At 40.7% G+C, this 16,711-nt stretch overlaps 1 protein-coding gene across 4 annotated transcripts in view; it reads left to right on the plus strand.

Annotated features, from left to right (window-relative positions):
- Slf2 (SMC5-SMC6 complex localization factor 2) overlaps positions 1-16,711 on the plus strand; it is a 52,992-nt gene that overhangs the window by 32,605 nt on the left and 3,676 nt on the right. Inside the window, exons 12-19 of one of the 4 annotated variants that reach the window (XM_038330564.1) lie at positions 4,827-4,929; positions 5,363-5,539; positions 7,182-7,279; positions 8,358-8,445; positions 9,912-10,043; positions 10,358-10,435; positions 13,104-13,190; positions 15,275-15,343. In XM_038330564.1, coding sequence (XP_038186492.1) covers positions 4,827-4,929; positions 5,363-5,539; positions 7,182-7,279; positions 8,358-8,445; positions 9,912-10,043; positions 10,358-10,435; positions 13,104-13,190; positions 15,275-15,343 — 832 coding nt within the window. The other 3 variants (XM_038330573.1, XM_038330555.1, XM_038330582.1) reach the window with 3 other exon arrangements.

The raw sequence follows: 16,711 nt of genomic DNA on the forward strand, positions 1-16,711 counted from the left end.
TTCATACCAATGTAAAATATTTGAGACCACCAGGTATTTTTTTAAAAACTTATTGTCTTTCTCTTTATTTATTTATTTATGTATTTATGATTTATTTATTATGTATTCAGTGTATCCCTGCAGGCCAGAAGAGGGTACCAACTCTCATTACAGATGGTTGTGAGCACATGTGGTTGCTGGGAATTGAACTCAGGACCTTTGGAAGAGCAGGCAAAGGTCTTAACCATTGAGCCATCTCTCCAGCCCCCCTACCAGTTATTTTTTAATTCAAAAGTAGACTCAACAATCTACCCTTTTATTATATCACTTCTTTACTATATCCCCCTTTTCCCTTCTGAGATCCCTGAATCTAATCTTTGTTCAGCTTTTTTCCTGACCATAACCAATAAAAAGCTTGTAACCAATGATAAGCATCCATAATCCACCGAATGACCAAAGACCACCCACCTACCTTTTGGGAATGTGTGTATTGGATTCTGTAGACTGTTTCCTGTTGTTTGTAGATGGTGGCATCTGAGAAAATTGGGAAGTGATCAAGTCCTGGGAGAGCTAGCTGTATTTTTTGTTTGCTTGTTTAGTCTCTGTATGATGGGAAAGTGTAGGGCTTATCTGAAGTCCTGGCTAGAGTAGTGTTTGAGGCTGGACCGTCTCAACTGGCAGCTTTGAAGTAGATCTGGATACAGAAGTTTGAAGAAACTAACAGGCATTTTGAGAAGTTGGCTCACCTGGACTCTTTGTCCTCATTGGTGTTTGGTCCTTTTCTTTTTTTTCTGAAAACCCTCAAATTTTAAAGGTTATATATGTGTTTGTAAACTTATATGTTATACATGTATATTATACATGTATACACATACATGCATGCATTAACACAAGTATGTAAATGTGTGGTGTACACAAGTCAGCTAAAGGTGATTTTCTGTTTGAGCAGGTAAAAGGCATCTATCGATTTTATAAGTCTTTTGGACTATATAATCAAACTATAAGTATCCATCCTTGTGAAAGGATGGCACATAATAATAAGTCATGACTCTGCAGCCAACAAGATCTGTCATGTCTCACCCAGTCTCAGAGCTGTTCCCACAGCAGAGGGATCAGCATATACGTCCTCTATCCTGTAGTTTTTCTTGGTTTCTTTCTTCATGTCTATAGCTAAGATTTTCAGATGGTTTCCCCCAATCAAATCTGATCTTTATTAATTTTGAAGACAACAATAACTTTTGTTTTTTATGGAAACAAAGTCATAACCTATCTCCAGTGCAACACATTTTGTTGACCTCCATTCTGAAGTTAAGACATTATTAAAATATATAGATTGGCTTAATTTAGCAGTTTTCGTAATCCAGTGTCTCTCAGCAGCTATTGCTTTTTGTTCATTAGCATATAAAAAAATTTAAAGTCACCAGGCAGTGGTGGCGCACACCTTTAATCCCAGCACTTGGGAGGCAGAGACAGGCGGGTCTCTGTGAGTTTGAGGCCAGCCTGGTCTACAGATTGAGTTCCAAGACAGGCTTCAAAGCTACAGAGAAACCCTGTCAGGAAAAACCAAGGTCAACAAAGCTTTATACAGGATCCAGACACCCTGTGTATTTCCCATCTTTATATGACTTTTTTCTTTTATATTCCTATACACTCTCTTTAAAGACTTTATTTTTAAATTATTTATTTTCTATGACTGTACTCCTTTTTTCTAAACACTTTGTTTTACTTTTTTTTCTTTTGTTTTATTTATTTTTGGCTTCTCAAGACAGAGTTTCACTGTGTAACCGTTCTGGCTGTCCTGGAACTCATTTTGTAGACCAGGCTGGCCTCGAACTCACAGAGATCCACCTGCCTCTGCATCCCAAGCAGTGGGATTAAAGGCATGCAGCACTACCACCCAACCTAAGCACATTTTTAAACATGTACCTCTTTAGAGATTTTCTGTGTCAGGACCTGACTTTACTAAGCGCCTGTAGTAGTTTCTGATTACATAAGACAAATCTTAAAACTGCCGTGTCAGCTTAATGCATGGTTCTGGCACATGGCACTAGTGAATTCCTCCAGCCCATAGGCAGCAGCTATAGCCGTGCCTCTGTATACCGCCAAGCACTGGACTGTCTGGGAGACAAGGCTTCTTGTGCATAACTTTTCTTAGCTTTCTCAAGCCTTTTGTTAGGATATTTGAGCCTCCATGTTGGATACCATATGTAAAGAGTCCCTTTCCTACCAGCCAGCTCCCAAATAATGATATGGGGACTTTTTTGATTATGAAAGCTCAGCTATAGCTTAGGCTTATTTCTAACTACCTCTTAAAACTTAACCCATGTATTTATAATCTATGTTCTATCATGTGGCATTACCTCTCTTTCATCTGATACCTCCTGTTTCCTCTCCATGTTTCCTGGTGTCACCCTTCACACCTTGATTCCTCCTACTGCTTTCTCTCTGCCCAGAAGTTCTGCTTATCCTCCCTGCCTAGCTAGTGACCATTTAGCTTAAAACCATTTAGCTTTAAACCAATCACAGTGACACTTCTTTACACAGTGTAATCACATATCTCACAACAGCAGTGTGAAGAAGCAAGTAGTGTGTTTGGAGAGCAATATCAAATGTAGTGTGAAGGAGTGATGTGTGCTCAGAGAGGAGTCAAAGACTAGCACAGTAAGGACAGTCTACCGTTTGCAGTTGATATTCCCATCTAGTCTCCCACCAGTGTTTTCTTCCTTTCCTGTCTCATAGCTGCTTCTTCCTTCTTATGCCTAGTATCAGTCTTAAGTTAGTCCTCTCTCCATGCCTAGCCTACCAAACATCTTTTTTCCTAGTATTTCTTCCTCTAAGACTCTTCACTGTTAGAAGAAATCTCTGTACTTTTATATCATGTTGAGTATATAATTTTACTTACCTGTTTTCTATTTTTCCTATTTTTCTCCCTTCTGGAGACAAGAGTCACTATGTTACCTCAGTCTAGGCTCAAACTGAGGTCTTCCAGCTTAAACCTAAGAGCTTTGAAATACTAGTCCTCTGACCAATTTTCTGTTTTGTTCTTTAGCATCACCAAATTGATATGCCTGGTATTTTTGTACATCATTGCATCATAGTTGGGAGCCTTTATACTGTAATTGCTGTATGCCAGACACAGTTGAGGGTTTGACACAGTCAAATATTACTAGTAATTCATTCACATTTTACAAGCTGGGCACAGAAAGATGAAGTAGTTTTCTACAAATTATACAGAGAGGGGAATTAAGATCCACTAAAGAGCTACTTAGAAAAAGAAGAAAATTGCTAGATGTGGTGGCTCATACCTGTGATTCCAGCACTATGAGTTCAAGTCTTGCTTATGATAAATAGTAATTTCTAGGCCAGCTATGGCTATAGTTACCCTGTTCTCTTTTCCTTTTTTTTTTTTTTTTTTCTTTAGAGACAGGGTTTCTCTGTGTAGCCCTGGCTGTCCTGGAACTTGCTCTCTAGACCAGGGTCTATCTTCTTTCTTTCTTTTTTCTTTTTTTTTTTTCTTGTGTGGTGCCTCATGTTTGTGACCCTAGCATGTGAGAAACTTAAGAATCTAACTTGGGCTACACACATAGTTCCATGCTAGTCTGAACTACACTACAGAGTGAGATCATCTCAAAAAACTACACCAAAGCCCAGGAGATATATCACAGAAGAGAGGACAGAAAGCATGCGCAAGTTGAAGGTTGGGAAGGGAGCTGTGAAATCCTGTCTTTTGGGCATGACTTGGCTGTTGTATCTGTAAATTTGTGGTGGTTACCTGCAGGAGACTCATGAGAACCTCTCCCTCCCGCTCCCACCCCCTTCAGCTGTAAGCAGTATCTGATTATAAGGAGAGCAGGATCATCTTACTTTTTGCTATGGCTGCTAGTAACAGCCTTGCCCAGAAGTAAACCCCCATCATGCTCACGCAAGAGCCCCCATCAAAGGTAATGGGGCACAAGAGAACAAAGAGGAATTCCACATGTGAGTGTGAAGGGATCTTCAAGGTACCATTACTTTGCCACTGTTCATAGTAAAGTGGGTGCAGAGGGCCATTATGAAAGGCTGAAGACATTTTTTTTGTTGTGTTTTTTGTTTTTTGTTTTTTGTTTTTTCGAGACAGGGTTTCTCTGCAGCTTTAGAGCCTGTCCTGGAGCTAAGCTAGCTCTTGTAGACCAGGCTGGTCTCGAACTCACAGAGATCCGCCTGCCTCTGCCTCCCGAGTGCTGGGATTAAAGGCGTGCACCATCACCGCCTGGCTAGGCTGAAGACATTCTATTCTGACCCCAAATGTCTGGGGTTTTTCACCTAAACATCAAAATATGGGGGGGGGGTATTTTTTTAAACACCAAACCATCTCTCCAGTCCAATTTAAAGAGTTCCTATAGAGGTTCTATTTCACAAGGATGATGGATGAAACCATTGACCATTTGATGATCAGTTTGATTCCTAGACCCTCTGGCTGGAACTTAATTCTAACCCCCTAATCACAGGTTAGTTACTGTGGTCTTCATGAGCACCTTAGCAGCAGTAAAGAGCTCTTGCTGGTACATGGAAACAAAGACCAAATGTTCTCAGAGCACAGGGTTCTGTTTGCTTTTTATACATAAGATGTTTGTGGAACGAAAGACTAGAACCAATAGCAGCTGTGGGAGGAGGAAGCAAGTAGCTGAAAGAGTACAATTGGGAAGGCAAATCATTTGATACATCGTGGAGTTTGTTGGTTTGGTTTTGCCAAATTAATATTGACTGAACATAGTTGTTTAGAGTTTCCCACAGTGAGTACTTTATGCCTGATTCCATCCTGCTTTCTCAATGGTTCTGAAATGCATGCTTTATTCGCTTCTCAATAGTTTTGAAACACAGAAAACTCTGGGGGGAAGAGGAAGCGAAGATTCATCTTGTAATCCCATTTTTTCAACACTTCCTGAAACCAACATTTTAAATGTAGTTAAGGTAAGGAAGACTTTATTATATTTCTTTAGCAAAGAGTCAGAACCAGTTTTGTGGTTGTTTAAAATTCCACTGGTTTCTTACCAAGTGAAAGGTCTTAGCAATTATATTCCCATTACAAATGTATTTTTCTTTTAATATTAAGAGTAAATGGGAACTTCAGGTGAGAATTTCACTGTTAAAGTCTTACAATATAATTTTTTGACCAAGAAGTAATTGTAGTATGAAGATATTTTAGTGGCTGAATCCAATCACTAATTGAAAATGGAGAAGGAAATACTTATCCTTTCATTTTACTATTTGTGTTGCATTTCTTACCTTTTCTAGACATCTAATACTTGCTATCTGTGTGGTTTTTCTTTTAATTTTTTGCTCTTTTGTCAAGAATATACTTTAAACTCTTTAGGTAATTTTCTTCTTTGTTCATTTCTGGCAGTTTCTAGGCTTGTGTACATCTATACATCCAGAAGGTTACCAAGACCGAGAAATAATGTTGTTGATTTTAATGCTATTTAAAATGAGTCTGGAAAAAGAGCTGAAACAGATTCCATTAGTAGACTTTCAAAGCCTCCTGATAAATCTCATGAAAAACATCAGAGATTGGAACACAAAGGTAACATTTCTTAAAAACTTAGGTGTTGTGCCAAGGATGGCTGTGCATACCTGTAATTCTAGCATTTATGAATGAGTAAGGTGGGAGGTTAAAGAACTAATAATGTCCTCTTCAGTTACACAGCGGCTGCACGAGACCAGTCTACAGATAAAGTGTAGGAGTTGTACAGCATAATGTTTCATATGCATCAGAGTTCACAGTTTCTACACTCAAGAAGTTTAACCATGAAAGCAGCTGAGGAGGGCACTATTTGCTGGAACTCTGTTATTTAAACTAACTGGATTTTTTTTTCTAAAAGTAGCTGTCTTTTCAACATTTATTAGGGATTTACTATGTCTGAGCGTTCAAAGGTTCTAGCAAGCCAGTACCTTTGCCCTTGTTGGGCTGTCTTACCTACCATTCATGCAGTTAGAAGATGCGTAAAGGAATTCAGGCAGATGTCATAAAGTGACGTTTCAGGTTGTAATGAAATGTTGCAAATTAAGGTAAAGGGTGCCACCAGGGTGGCACGATTAGCACAGCTGGACTGCAGCAATGTCATCTGAGGCCTTCAAGGATGAGACGTCTTTCTGAAATGACCTTTGAGCATACATGACATAATGTTATACCTGCACCGGGATTGAGTTATATGTAAATAGCCATGTGGGAGCTGAGCATGGGTTATTTTATTAGACCTTTTTATAGTTAAATTCTCAGCCATTTTTGGTAGAGGTTTTTATTTTTTTTTAAATATTTTATTTATTTATTTATTATGTATACAACATTCCTTCCATGTATGCTTGAATGCCAGAAGAGGGCACCAGATCTCACCATAGATGGCTGTGAGCCACCATGTGGTTGCTGGGAATTGAACTCAGGACTTCTGGAAGAACAGTCAGTGCTCTTAACCTCTGAGCCATCTCTCCAGCCCCTGGTAGAGGTTTTTAAACTGAAGTGGGAGAAGCATAATAAACTCCTGAGTGCCCAAGGGTCATGATGGCCCACGTTTTTAATCACAGCAGAGGCAGGCAGATCTCTGATTTCGAGGCCAGACTGGTCTACAGAGCAAGTTTTAGGACAGTCAAGGCTACACAGAGAAACCCTATCTTGAAAATAACAACAAAAATAACTAAACTGAACAACTGTCACCAAGCTTATTCCCACCCATGCTCATCAGTTTATTTTGAAGCAACTGTCAGTTTTTAATATCATTATCATGATAAACAGCTAGAGAGCTAAAGGCATAGTCAGTGGTTGGGTACATGACTAGCAAGTACAAGGCTGGACTACATAGCCAGAAAATAAAAATACTGTAATAGAATCCAAGTGTGCAAGAATTTTCAGGTCTTGACTATCTATGGGGTGTGTGTGTGTGTGTGTGTTATACACACTTGGGGAGACTGATATTTGAATACTTTATTCTTTCAAGAAAGACCATCAAATAAAAGTAAAGTGTAGCAACGACATGAGAGTGACATGAAATGCTAGTAGATGTGTGTGACCATTCTAGAGTACTTTAAGAAAAAATAGAATTTTTTTATATATATGCATTTTAGTAGGTTTTAAATGGCATAATTCAGAGTTGTTTTAGTGACTTCCTTCAAGGCAAAAGGGTCTGTAGGTCTGATCCTGGGCTTGTTCTCTCTTTTTTTTTTTTTTTCAGGTGCATGAACTCTGTGTGGGCATAAATGAACTATCTAGTCATCCGCACAACCTTCTGTGGTTAGTGCAGCTGGTCCCTAACTGGACGTCTCGTGGAAGGTATTGAAAAGTGAGATAAGCATCAAGATGTCTTATAATGCTGATGCTAGTTAAATGCTGTAGAGTACTTACTCTGAGGCAAAGTCTCTCTAGCCTGGGCTGGCCTCAGACTCAGTCCTCCCTCAGCCTTTCCTGAATATTGTATGGCTAGGCCACCACACCCAACTTAGAACTTCCATTTCTATTCATCAGTTTTGAATGTTCTTTGATTTTATTGAGAGAAAAGGTATAGAAATCCTGATTATGTTACTTTACTTAATTCAGAACATGACTATTCTTGGTTTTTATTTTTAGTTTATCAGATGAGTCAGCACAGCACAGTGTTTCTCAGCCTTCCTAACACTGTGACACTTTAATATAGTTCTGCATGTTGTGGTTACCCCAACCATAAAATTATTTTCATCACTACTTCACAACCGTAGTTTTACTATGGTTATGAATCATAAAGTAAATATCTGTTGTGCAGGACATCTGATGTTACCCTGTGAAAGGATCATTCGAACCACCATCCCCACCCCGCTGCCAGGGCTTGAAAACCACTGGCTGGTGTAAATAATGCATAACAAAAATTAATTTGCTTTATGTAGAGGGTGAGGGGGTGCGACAAGGCTTCTCTGTACATCCTGGAACTACGAGGACTGAGCTAACCTTGAACTCAGAGATCTGCTTATCTCTGCCTTTCTAGTGCTGGGATTAAAGGCGTGTGCCACCTCACTCAGCTTCCTCTTCTACTTTTGTGAGACAGGTTCTTAGGACCTCAGGCAGAGTAAGGAGCTCACTGCATGGGAAAAGATGATCTTGAACTTTGGATCATCTTGATGAGCACTAGAATTTCAGAAGTGCCCTGGCACACCAGGGCTCAGTGCATGCTGGGTAGGCACTCTACCAACTGAACTATTCCCAGCCCTTGGCAGTGGTAACTTGATGTGCATATATCTTACATGAACACTGCTGCTCTGTAACGGTTGGTTGGTTCTGCGACAGCCTTGCGAGACTAAGACTCCTTTTGGCTCATTTGCTTGCTTGTCAAGTAGTATTGTTTAAACACATTATAAAAACTTTTTATTTCTAATTCCAGGCAACTGAGGCAGTGCCTCAGTCTAGTGATTATTTCAAAGCTTTTGGATGAAAAACACGAAGATATCCCTAATGCCAATAATCTTCAGGTATAAATACACTTTTGTTCTAATAAATGGGAGAGTTAGTGAGATGTTGGGAAATTTAATGAATCCTAAATCAGAAGTCCTAACCAGCTAGACATGGTGGCCCATGCCTTTAATCCCAGCACTGCGAAGGCAAGAAATCTTGTCTCATCCAAAACAAAGTTCTTAGTAAACTCAGACTTTCAAGCATGATATTGCTGATGTAATCTTTTGCATTGTGCCTAATAAAAAATACCCGCTCTTTCAACATTTTTCTGAAGAGGGAGCTATTACCTCCCTCTCTTCCCCGCCCCCGCCGCCTCTCTGTCTTCTTCCCCCTTCCCCCTTCTCTTTCCCCTCCCTGACCCACTAAATAAACTCTGTACCCCCCAAAAGACCCAATTTATCAACTCTAAAATGGAGATTATATAGCTTCTACCCTATAGGACAATTATAGACAGATAAATTAATCTATAAATAAACTCTTAAGAAAATCATAAATTGACTTCCTGTTGCCTTCTGATCAAAATGTAGCCAGCATCATGTCTGCCATACTCCCTGCCATGATGATAATGAACTGAACCTCTGAAACTGTAAGCGAGCCACCCCAATTAAATGTTTTCCTGCTAAGAGTTGCTGTGGTCGTGGTGTCTCTTCCCAACAATAGAAACCATAGCTAAGACAAGGGCTATCCTTATTTTGAGTGTAAAAATACACAAAACTTTGGATGCCCTGTATTGTTCTTATTTGAATTGCAATTCACTATAAGTTACTAGCTTATGTCCTAGGAATAAATGAAAAATGAGACTGTACTCTGGAAGATAGTCTAGTGATATGAACCATTACGTGTAAGAACAGTATTAGAATGTGCACAAGATACTATGGGATAGAATCGACTGCCACCCTAGTCAGGTGGAAGTGGATTTGATTGGAGATTCGTGGGCACCATTCCTGAGCCACTAAGATAGCTAAAAGTCCTCAGTCCGTTCAGCAGTATTTATAGCTACCAAGGGATCCTGGATAGGATTTGTCTTGCCTATCACCTTTTCATTTATATCTGTATAAAAGAGAGCTGCATGAATAATTAACCATCAGGCTTGCTACTTGATGTCAGCCAGACCCCACTCACTGATAGCCCACTTGGCCTTCAACTCCCAGAGATCCTCCTGCTTCAGCATCAAGTGTTGGGATTACAAGCGTGAACCACCACATTGTATAGATAGTGCTTCAGTGCTTCTTTCTTAGAATTCAATGACCTCTATCATATATAATATCATTTGATTTTGTTCTAAGCATTTAACCTAAATTACAAATACCAAATCTTAATATAAAACACCTTCTTAAGCAATTGAGGAATTTCAAGTAAATGGAATTATGGGTATCATAGAATTACCAAGCCAGGAAAAGGAGCCAGAATAACAATGGGTACACTGGAATTAGCTCAGAAAGACACTGCACTAGAACTGACCAAGTCTTTCTTCCCTTGATAGATCTCAGTCCTGCATCGCTACCTAGTGCAGATGAAGCCTTCTGATTTGTTGAAGAAAATGGTCTTAAAGAAAAGGGCTGAACAACCAAATGGAACAATTGATGACAGTCTTCATTTAGAACTTGAAAAGCAGGTATTCAGAGCTCTAGACCTCAGAGAACGCATGGGGCATAGAGTAAACAATGTTTATTGCTGTCGGAAAATTCTTCAGAGTAGAATTGAAAGCTGGGGCAGTTGTTAGTAATTTAACCTATACTGTGGCAGTTGTAAGGTGGTTAAAAAGAAAAAGCACTTAATTTAGAAACCAGAAAGTTTGGTTTAAGTGCATGGCTTTTTCTTCCTCACAAAATTAAATCCTGTCTTTCCTGGGAAGTTTGCTAATTGGTAGACTGGTGGTATTTATGCTAGCTTTTTCATGAGTAGTAATTTTCTTCATCTCTCTAACAGGCATATTACCTGACCTATGTTCTACTTCATTTAGTTGGGGAAGTTAGTTGTTCTCACTCTTTTTCTTCTGGACAACGGGTAGGTAATATCCGGTGTTGTTATAAATAGGTGTCCTATTGGTGGAATGAATGAGCGTGTGTGTGTCAGAAGACAACTTGAAAGTTGACTGGTTTTGCTGTAGAAATCTGGAAGTCATAGCAACCTACACCAGATCATAATGACAAAAATGATTTCTCAATAGTTGTTGGTTGGAGTAGATCTTAGTGACCATACCCTGGCAATAGTGTAATATATTCATGAGATACCAGGGTCACCAAGTAGACTACCTTTTAGCTGGTTTCTTCTCACTTTCTTCCTCTGAACCTCCTCTGACCTTTTTAAAGGTGTGTGATGCCAGCCGGGCGGTGGTGGCACAGGCCTTTAATCCCAGCACTCGGGAGGCAGAGGCAGGCGGATCTCTGAGTTCAAGGCCAGCCTGGTCTACAAGAGCTAGTTCCAGGACAGGCTCTAGAAACTACAGGGAAACCCTGTCTCGAAAAACAAAAAACAAAACAAAAAAAAAGTTGTGTGATGCCACTGCCACAACCACCACCACTGCCCAACAAGAATTTTATTTTTGAAGCTAGGCGTTGAAATGTACACCATTAATCCCAGCACTCCCAAGAGCCAGATTAAAAGCATGTGCTACCAGACCTACTATTTTGTGTGTTTTTAAACAGTGTCTCATATAGCCCAGTCTGTTTTCCAATTTTTAATATAGATGAGGGTAACCTTGAACTTTTCCTTATCCTCCTTCTGCTTCCCAAGTGCTCTGTGTAAAGCCATGTGCCACCTCTCCAGACAAGGAAACTTTTTGTAGTGGATAAATTTGATTCTCTATTAATAAAAGCCTGTGCTTGCTGGCTATACTGGCTTGTGCCTACAATCCCAGAATTTTAGAGACTGAGAAAGGAGGATTACCCTGAGTTGGTGCCTGAGCTATATATAGTGAGTTCCAGGCTAGCCTGTAGAGCAGTGGTTCCCAACTTTTCCTGCGACTCTTTAATACAGTTTCTAATGTTGTGATGATCCCCAACCATAAAATTATTTTAGTTGCTACTTCATAACTAATTTTGCTACTATTATGAATCATAATGTGAATATCTAATATACAGGAAATCTAATAATGTGATCCCTAAAGGGGCCTCGACTCACAGGTTGAAGACAACTGCTATATAGTGAAACCTTGTCTCAGGAGTAGGGGAAGGAAAAAAAACACCAAACACTAAACCAGTCTTGATCTTTAATCCCAGCAGAAGTAGGCAGCTCTCTATTGAGTTTGAGGCCAGCCTGGTCTACATAATGAGTTCTAAACTAGCCAAGGCTATAGTGAGACCCTACTTTAAAAAAAAAACAAAAAGAACCAGGTGGTGATGGTGCACTTGGTGCATGCCTTTAATTCAAGTAGAAGCCAGCAGATCTGAGTTCAAGACTAACCTGATCTGTAGAGTTCCAGCATAGCCAAGGGGGTGGGGGGGGGGGGACCAGAAGAAAAGCCCAAGTGGCACAGGCCTGTAATCCCATCTGCTCAGGAGGCTGAGGCACTGGGTAATAACAAATTCAAGCCCATCCCGGACAGCTTAGTAAGAAAGCTAGGAGTGTAGCTCAGTGGTAAAGTACTTTCTAACTTGTTGGAGACACCATATTCAATCTCAAGTATTGGTGGGAGAAAGAAGATTAGGCCAGATGTTCTGGCTCATCCTGGCTACTCTGGAGAATAGAGGATTGCTTGCACCCAAGGTTTCAAGGCCAGCCTGAATAATATAACCAGACTGCCTCTCAAAAAACTAAGAGAATGCAGCTAAAAATCATGGACGAGACCAGCAAGGTGTTCTGGTGGTAAAGCGCTTCCTAATCAGGCCGAGTAACCCAAGTTCGCTCCCCAGCATCCATGTACAGGGATGAGAGAAGCAGCTCTACAGAGTTGTCTTCTGACTTCCACACATGCAGACACACATACTTAACAATAAACTTTTTTTTTAATTTTTAAAAAAGTTTTATTTTCACGTAGGTCTATGTGCCTTCATGCACTTGAGTGCAGGTGCCCTTGGCAGCCAAAGACCCCGGATCCCTTGGCGCTGCAGTTAGCAGATAGCTGTGAGATGCCTGATGTGGATCTGGGAACCTAAACCTACTGAGCCATCTCATCTCTCCAGGCCCAATAAAGGGCAGAGAGGCAGGTTTTGTTTGTTTTTTTTTAAGAGCCAAGAGTAGTGTCACATGCCTGTAATCGAAGTACTTTGCACTCAGAAGGTGGAGAAAAGTATTAGGAGTTAAATTGTGTGCGCATGAGTATGCCAAAGCCCACATGGTAATCAGGGCTTGTTCTAACTTGTGGGTGCTGAGGGTTAACTCAGGTCAGGCCTGGCAGTGAGGACTTTGCCCACTGAATGGTTCTAACAGGTCTGGTGTTTTCTAAGAGAAAGGATCTCATTTTGTCTTGATGATCTTCAGCTAGTCCTCCTGCCTCAGCCTACCTAATAGCTAAAGCTGGTCAGCATTTGCCGTGTCACACGTAGTTCCTTTGTATATATTTTTTAATTCACTAGCAATGAGTCATAACCATTATGTTCTTATGGAAGGCAACACCTTTCACTGGTGGGACTCTATCAAGTAAGTGTTAAGTGATTTTTTTTAACTGCATAATCTGTTATTTTACAAGATTTTGAATTGTTTTCATCTATTGCATTTGTTTTGTTTTACATAGAGACATTTCGTGCTGCTTTGTGGGGCTTTGGAAAAGCATGTTAAGTGTGATATTAGGGAAGATGCAAGGCTTTTCTACAGAACTAAAGTAAGTATGTTATTTATGGTGGGTGTGGGGTGTGAGCATGCATGTGACGTGGTGCACATGGGGATGTCTAAGGACAGTTATGAATGTCAGCCCTTGCCTTATTTTTTTTTTTTTATATTTATTTATTATATATACAATATTCTCTCTGCATGTATGCCTGAAGGCCAGAAGAGGGCACCAGACCTCATTACAGATGGTTGTGAGCCACCATGTGGTTGCTGGGAATTGAACTCAGGACCTTTGGAAGAGCAGGCAATGCTCTTAACCGCTGAGCCATCTCTCCAGCCCCAGCCTTATTTCTTTTTTAAAACAGACTAGATGTCCTTAGAGCTCCCAGTGATCATAGACTTGTACTGATCCACCTGGCTTCCCCTTGAGTCTGGCTTACACAGCAGCCCCTTCTCTCACAGAGTACCCTGCTTCCTGTTTTTGTGTGTTGTTGGCAGGACACCTTTGAATTTGACAGACTGGCTAAATCTGTGTGTAGCAGGTGCCAGTTACAGAGGTTTCTGTAGCACTTACAAAGGGAGTGGCAGTGAGTTAGGATCTTCTGATTCCGTGGAAGGGAGCAAGTAACACATTAAAAACATTTTAGACATGTGTAATTTTATGTGTGTTTTTCCTTGAATGTATGTCTGTGTGCTATAGTGTGCTATATTTGTGCCTGGAGGTCAGAAGAGGGCATTGAATTCCCTAGAGCTGAGGTTATAAATGATTGTGAGCTACCATGTGGGTTCTGGGACTCAAACCTATGTTTTCCACAAGAATAACTGCTCTTAACTACTGAGCCATATTCCAACAAAGACATTTTTTGTTGTCTTTCTGTCAAGCATACTATTTTAGAAGGAAGCTATGGTAAAGCTGAAACAGTCAGTGCATTGGGTCCTATAAAATGGTCCACCTTTCAGCTTCCCTAGCTGGGTGTTCAGAAGACAGAGAATAGAAAGTAAAAATTTCTTTGATGGCAGCATTGTGATTCTCTGAACCATCTAGATTGTCCTTAGTAACGAGAAATCAGGCATGGTGGTGCATTGTTGTACTTTCTGTACATGGGAGACAGGAGCAGGAAAACTGCTTTAAATCTAAGGTTGTTATCCAGGGCTAAATAGAGCAATCCTGTCTCCGAATAATAATTTTTTTTTTTTTTTTTTTTTTTTTTTTTTTGGTTTTTCGAGACAGGGTTTCCTTGTAGTTTCTAGAGCCTCTCCTGGATCTAGCTCTTGTAGACCAGGCTGGCCTCCAACTCAGAGATCCGCCTGCCTCTGCCTCCCGAGTGCTGGGATTAAAGGCGTGCGCCACCACCGCCTGGCCCGAATAATAATTTTTAAAAAGGAAATTAAGAACTAGAGATGACTTAGTGGTTAAGAGCACTAGGGGCTCTTCCAGAGGACCCAAATGAGATTTGCAGCCATATGGCAGCTCACAACCATCTGTATGTAATACTTCTACTTCAGGAGATCTGTAGCCCTCTTCTGGCTTTGGTGGCCAATGGACAGATGTCCGTGTAGGCAGAACACCCATACACATAAAATGAAAGAAAATTAAGACTGGGTGTTGTAGCTCACACCTAATCCTAGCACTCAGGAAACAGGGGAAAGTGGATCTCTATGAGTTTGAGGCCAGCCTGGTCTACATAGGGAGTTCAGGACAGCCAAGATTATACAGAGAGACCCTGTCTCAAAAAACAAACACACAAGAAAATTAAGTCATAATTATTTGGCATTGTAGATTGTGAAAAAATAAATTATGGTAATTTAAAAAAAATGTTGGCATTTGAAAGCCTCCGCAAAAGATAAGTAGCTTTTCTTGACAGCAGTCAGATAGAATTGTTGGGTGCGGCCTGTGACAGCGTGAGGCACATGTGGCTTGTGCTTATTTTGTTGTTATTGTTTTGTTTCAGTTTTTTGGAGCAGGATCTCACACAGTTCAGACTGGCCTTGGACTTTGAGCAGTCCCCCAAGTGCAGGAGTGCAGCCATGCACCTCCATAGCAGCAACTATGAGGTGCTTTCTATTAAATGTTAAGTTGATTTTAAGTGAGGATACTCTGATCTGATATCTTCTCCTCTTTTCGTTGTTTTTAAGGTGAAAGACTTGGTTGCCAGGATACATGGAAAATGGCAGGAAATAATCCAGAACTGTCGGCCTACTCAGGTGTCATTTTATTTAACAGTTTTATTAATTATGCAACCCACTGTGTGATGTATGGTTTTCATGAGTCTAACAGTTCTCTGAAGATAAAATGCATGTTGTGCATTTCACTACTTAGTCTGTGGTGACTAGGGTAGCCACGGAATTGAAGATCAGCACCACACTTGAACTTCGGCAGTCCCTTCCAATTCCTCCACCACCTTTGTGCCTCTCTTTGTTCCCCTTCAGGGCTGATTTTACTTTCTGACTATTAAGAATTCTCAACAGGTAGTAGTGGCCCACGAGTTTAATCCCAGCACTTGGGAGGCAGAGGCAGGATCACTGTGAGTTCGAGACCAGCCTGGACTACAGAGCGAGTTCCAGGACAGCCAGAACTGTTAACCTATCAAAAAAAAAAAAAAAAAAAAAAAAGGAGGGGGGTACTGGAGAGATGGCTCAGCGGTTAAGAGCACTGACTGCGTGCCGGGCGGTGGTGGCGCACGCCTTTAATCCCAGCACTCGGGAGGCAGAGGTAGGCGGATCTCTGTGAGTTCAAGACCAGCCTGGTCTACAAGAGCTAGTTCCAGGACAGACTCCAAAGCCACAGAGAAACCCTGTCTCAAAAAACCAAAAAAAAAAAAAAAAAAAAAAAAGAGCACTGACTGCTCTTCCAGAGGTCCTGAGTTCAATTCCCAGCAACCACATGGTGGCTCACAACCATCTGTAATGAGATCTGGTGCCCTCTTCTGGCCTGCAGGCATACAGACAGACAGAACACTGTATACATAATTAATAAATAAATCTTAAAAAAAAAAAAAAGCAAGAAAACTCAAAAGAAAAGAAATATTTCCATGAAGATTTATATATAAGGTCTTATGTAAGTGTATGTTTAAAGGAAAACATCTTGGTGGAATCTCTTTGTGTCGCAGCATTTCAGTGTTTGTGTGGGGCTCAGGCTGCCCTTGAACTCTGTACAGACAAGGGTAACCTTGGGCTTCTGATCGTCATCTCTCTTCCCCCACTGCTAGGATTGCAGGTATACACCACCACATCCTGTTCATTCTGAGCTGAGGATCAATCTGGGGCCTTGTGCATGCTAGACAGACTTCTGCCAAGTGCAGTGTGGAGTTTTTTGTTACTTTATTTTGTGTGTGGGGGGGTGTTTGTCTTCATGTATGTCTGTATACCACTTGCATGCCAGATAACTTTGGAGGCTAGGAAGTATCAGGTCTCCTGGTACTGGAGTTAGAGACAGTTGTGAGCTGCTAGTTTGGCACTGGAAATCAAATCCAAGTCCTCTGGAAGAGTGGACAGTGTTGTTAACTACTGAGACATCTCTTCAGTTCCCTCAAAATGTTAAGGTCCTGTGCCAATGTGGTATTAATATCAAAA

The sequence above is a fragment of the Arvicola amphibius genome, chromosome 1 (genome assembly GCF_903992535.2).
Source record: "Arvicola amphibius chromosome 1, mArvAmp1.2, whole genome shotgun sequence".
In the NCBI taxonomy this organism is placed as follows: domain Eukaryota; kingdom Metazoa; phylum Chordata; class Mammalia; order Rodentia; family Cricetidae; genus Arvicola; species Arvicola amphibius.